Below are 5,000 nucleotides of genomic sequence, written 5' to 3' on the forward strand. Positions count from 1 at the left end.
AGAGATGGAAACTATCCAGCTTTTACCCAGCCACGACAATATGCTGGGCTTTCTGGCCGCAAGCCAGCTGCTGACTAAGCAAGGAGCCTTAATAGGCTAAACCCTTTAAAAATGCGAAAGAAAAGTTAGGTTTGTTACATTCAGCTGTTTGAACAGAGTCCACAGGTCGGAGAGGGAGACAGATCTTACCGAGGAGGTGCTGCGCTTAGTCTCACAAAATCTGGGGTCGGTTCTAGAGTGTTACCGGCTGCTTTCTGCGTGGCTACAGAGGAATGAGAGCACAGTACTGTCTGTGCCTCAGGTTCCCTTGTGTGGGGAATGGGCATGATTTGGGGGGTGTGTGTGTCCGTGTCCCCCTTTATTTAAACATTCAGCTGCAAATTCACTAAGTCGTGCATTGGCTTTCTTTTAGGTTTACGGGGTTTCACATCAGGCTGCCCCTGTTTTGGCTGGGTTAAGTAAGTGCTGTTGCAGCGCAGATGAGAAGAATATTGAAAATCAGCTTTTAAAACCATCTTTCAAAAGATGCGAGTGTGCTTACAACCAACGTTAGGCTACCGATTTGCAATGTTAGGCTACCGATCTGTGACAGCAAAGGGATAATAAATGGTCTTAATCAGACTCAGGAGAATCTAAAAAGTGAATCCAAAGACAGAAAGCGACAAACCGTCTGTTTGTCTTTTGAGGAAACAACACGGGATGGCCACGCTGCGCAGAAAATGTTTCAGGTGTAACCGCCAGTGCACGCTGTCCTAGCACCTTCCAGCAGCGTCTCAAAGCATTTCACAAGAAAGGAATTTGCAGTTTGACATCACTGTTCATGCCCCAATTTAAAGGAGAAGAAAACCATGCATACAGAAATCTAGGCTAAACTATACATTTATAATTTGCCCTGTGAAAAGACAGAGACCTGGCTACGTCCCCTCTCGTGTTAAGGAGAGCGGGTGAAAGACGGTAACAAAACGTTGCTCTGTTTGACTCGCAATGCGTGGCTCCTGCCTTTTCGCTCTTCCCCCTGCCATATCAGCTGTGCCACCTGCCATATCGAGAGGTGGATCAAAAGCTCCACCCACTGCATCCTCTTTTGTTCAGGGAACAGCGAAGGAGAGTTGTAATGGAGATATAACACTTGATAAACCGTATGCAGCCAGGCTCAAGATGTAAGGATGCTTTTCATGGGGGGAACAATTTTAATCCCGCTTCCCTCCTCAGGCAAACATGTAGCCATTAAGCCACAGGCAAAACGTGAATGACTTGTCTAATAAGGATTTTCCAGCTGGACTGGTACCTGGGGTAGTAAGTTCTCCTGCCTCATCTCACATTCTTAAGACATTTTTCATTTCAAATCAAACTTATTTCCCAAGTGGAAAGATTTGTCCCGTTGTTCCAGAATGCTATCAGATAGAACTAGTTAGTAATTTTTAAGAAAGCCTTTGCCAGATCTCACAGCAGGGAATGGAATATTTTTTCTTGGTCTTTTATATTCTAAAGATCACGACTCACTGCCAGTGGCACCAGCTGCATTAGGGCTGTGCCCGGGGGATGGATGTCCGCGAGAAGATGGTTTCTCTCTGCTGTTTCTCCCTGAGAAAGCAGGAAGACACAACGTTGCTCTAAAAACTGCCAACACATGCGAAGGAAGACTTGCATCAGCCTAACGCTTCCACTCTCGGTGAAGACAGTGTAGCTCTTGCACAGTGTCGTTCATCTTCGAAGTGCTTTGCAAACACAAAGTAATTAAGCTCGATATTCTGTTAACAGAATACAGTAAGCTATAGCATTAAAAATACACCAAGTATCAGAGACTAGTTAAAGCCCATCACACCAAAGGCTCCGATACATTTTATAAGCATGATTTGATAAATTGCCTAACTTTTTCTTAGCAAAGATATTTGATGTATTAATAAACACTGCATTTTTATTAAAATTTAAGAGCTCAGGAACAATTTGTCAACTAACGTAAGGGACTGAGAAATGTCTGTAAAAAAGAACACCTTTAGTGCCTCATATACAGTAAATCCTACATCTGTGACTTTTTGACATCCATTTTAAAAGCAAAAAAAAAAAAAAATCAAGAAGAGAGCTTGCTTCTATACCTCTAAAAATATCTACACGGACCAAACCTGCAAGCACTTATGTAGATGAGTAACTTTACTGCCTGTGGAGCTCCAATGTGAGTTTGCAGGATGAAGCCTAAATGCATCTTTGGTAAACAAGTCATCAATTACACACTTTAGGGATGGCAGCACCTGTGCAAAGCCTTCAACTCAAACAACAGACACTAAAGAAATAAAAAGCAATTATCAGCTACTAATTTGAGTAAAACTGTTTTCTTCTTAGAGCTAAACCCACAAATTTCAGTGAGACTGGGTCTATTTTTGGCAACTAATAATCTTTATTAGATTATTGTACAGCAGACATTCAAGCCCTTCAAAAATAAAAGGTTCACAAATTTTAACATTTCACTATTTTTCACACTCCTTTGTTGATTATAAAGATTTCCTTGTACATGTTTTTAGAGAAAACAAAAGGCCCTGCTGTGTGGGATAAACAAACCCAAACTAATTAAACTAAAGCCACCTTCACAGCAATTTTAAATTACTCCTAAATGCTTTTGATTTCTTACTAGACGAGTATCTTCCAACAAGAGTTTGAATATGAAACTCATACCAGCTATAGGGGAGACATACTACTCAGTTCTACGATAAATGGTTGGTTTGCATTGCCCCTGGTCTTTATCTAACACTGAGAATAGGCTGCTTTTTATCAAAAGAGGAATAAATTGCTGTTATTGTGATGTTAGCCCATCACTTGGCATTGCAATTCAAGTTTTTGTGAGAAAGAAATGTATGATCTAACTGCGACTTGACCTATGCCTTCTGAGATCCATCTAGGTGCTCTAATGGAGCATAAAAAGTATTGAATACAAGGACATGCAAACCGGTAGTGAAGAAATTTGTTTGAGAAGAAGAGCAAAGAGAAAGGGACTTTCATGAGCTCGTGGTTTACATGCTGCCCAATTTGTTAAATATGGAAGAACGCTTATTGCCGAACTGCAGTTCTTTTAATTAATGTATTTTTCAGCACGATCCTCTACACTTCCTTGCAGCTGGGACCTCCCTCTCTCAGTCATGGTCTCTGCCTCTCTCTCTTTTTTCATCTTTTTAAAAGTGTTGCGGTTTAAGAGACTGTACAGGATTCTTTAATGGTCCAGATTGTTTTTCTGAGAAGTCATTAAAATGGTCTGGTAAACTGCTAAGAAAATAAGAAATTCCTCCTGTTTCTTTGTAGGATTTTTAGCTTTCCTGCTAGAAGAAAAGTCACATTAAATATTTATCAAATACTTGGGCCACAATATAAACTAATTTAAGGGAGATAGTTTGATTACACTACAAAATCCTTTAGTTGTTATAGTGTTTCTTGGAATTTATCAGAACAGGATGTATTTTTTTAAAAGCCATTTCTAGGATAGTAGCATTTAGATTTTAGTCCTGATAAAGGCTCACTTTCCATTCATAGTCAGAACCTAAATGTGCTCTTCTTGTACCTAAACAGATAATAAGCACTCAGCACACTCCCCCTTCTTGACACAACACACTGAGACTAATCACACATAATTGGAGAGGAGGAGCAGAGGGGCTGGGCAGGCTATTGTGTCCAAAGGACAAATGGTCAGTTTATGAGGCTTTTGTCTGATGCATAATTTCTTATACATCTACAGGAGGAAAAGCCCTGCTGGAAAAAACCATATATACACACACGTATATATATAAAAGCCTTCAACACTGAAGCAAACGAGGACATTTCAATCATGGATAGAAAAATCAACAGTGGAATTACAACCAAAAAAAAAAAAAAGGCAGAAAAAGCTGAGCATTCAGTAGGTGCACTTTTAAAAGATCTTAAGACAACTATTTCCTCACTAATTAAATGTGAATGCATTTACCACTTTACAACCAGTTACATAAACCCACAAAGTATACTATTCACGTATTTTCTAATACACCCCAAAAATAACATTTAAAGAGAGTAACAAAGTACATGCAAGTTTAAAGGCACAAAAGAGAAGGAAGCCAGCTTTACACCTTTGTTAATGTATACATGTGAAGTCTGATCAGTTTTAGGCTGGAACATAACCGGAAAAATAATTTCTAAGATGACACAAAAAAGATGTCTCAATGCTTACACACTGTGAAACAAGCCACGATATCTTGCTCCACGTTTAGATCAGAAATATTTCTCTAACGATGACTCAGGAACAAAAGGGGGGGAACTGAACCCTCCCCACTCCTGACCATCCACATACATGGATTAATTTTCAGAAGTCCACCTTAAAATAAAAAAAAAAGTGTCATCTTCTATCTGTGTTTGGTTAAAATGAGAAGAAAAGGGTAATGGAGGTTTTCCTCATATGTATCTTTTTCTTCATTTTTCAACTGCAAATAAAAAATGGATAAAGTGAGCAAACTCTATGAAAACATTGTTAAAATACTGACAGTTCTTGCTTAACTATATTGCTTAAAGCAAATGATACTTCTAGAGATTAAACATTTACTAACTACCAAAAGAAATCTTAAGGCCAAATACTATCATCACAGGTATGAAACAGTATGTCAAATATTATCAGGAGTTGGTCAGAGTTTGTAGACAAACTAATTCACGCAACAAATAGTTGAACATTACTTATAAAAAAAGTGAGGTCCCAAATGAATTATATTCAAGTGAGATTTAAGGCCTGAATTAAATCCACTAAGCAAGGAACTTCAGAGGCTAAAAGTTTATCCTTAATCAGCCTAACCATTGCTGTATATTTGGTGTTTAAGATCAACAACTGTTTCAGACCTCTGAAATACCACAATCCTACCTGAAGGTTTACACAATTGCAAGCCACTTCCAAGGCTGTAATGCAGATCTTGACGGGCTTATTTATTAATTCTGTTTCATTTTAAAAATTCTTATTGTAAGAGAGAATTATAACCTCATAATTAGAGTGGTACAAT

At 38.6% G+C, this 5,000-nt stretch overlaps 1 protein-coding gene across 1 annotated transcript in view; it reads right to left on the reverse strand.

The window, feature by feature from the left end:
• Nucleotides 1–2,382: 2,382 nt before the first annotated feature.
• CAMKMT (calmodulin-lysine N-methyltransferase) overlaps nt 2,383–5,000 on the reverse strand; it is a 225,180-nt gene continuing 222,562 nt past the window's right edge. The window contains exon 11 of the mRNA XM_054820757.1: nt 2,383–4,436. Within this exon, the coding sequence (XP_054676732.1) occupies nt 4,359–4,436 (78 nt within the window). The 3' untranslated portion in view covers nt 2,383–4,358. The remainder of the gene's footprint in view (nt 4,437–5,000) is intronic.

This window comes from Grus americana, chromosome 3 (genome assembly GCF_028858705.1).
Source record: "Grus americana isolate bGruAme1 chromosome 3, bGruAme1.mat, whole genome shotgun sequence".
NCBI classification, from domain to species: domain Eukaryota; kingdom Metazoa; phylum Chordata; class Aves; order Gruiformes; family Gruidae; genus Grus; species Grus americana.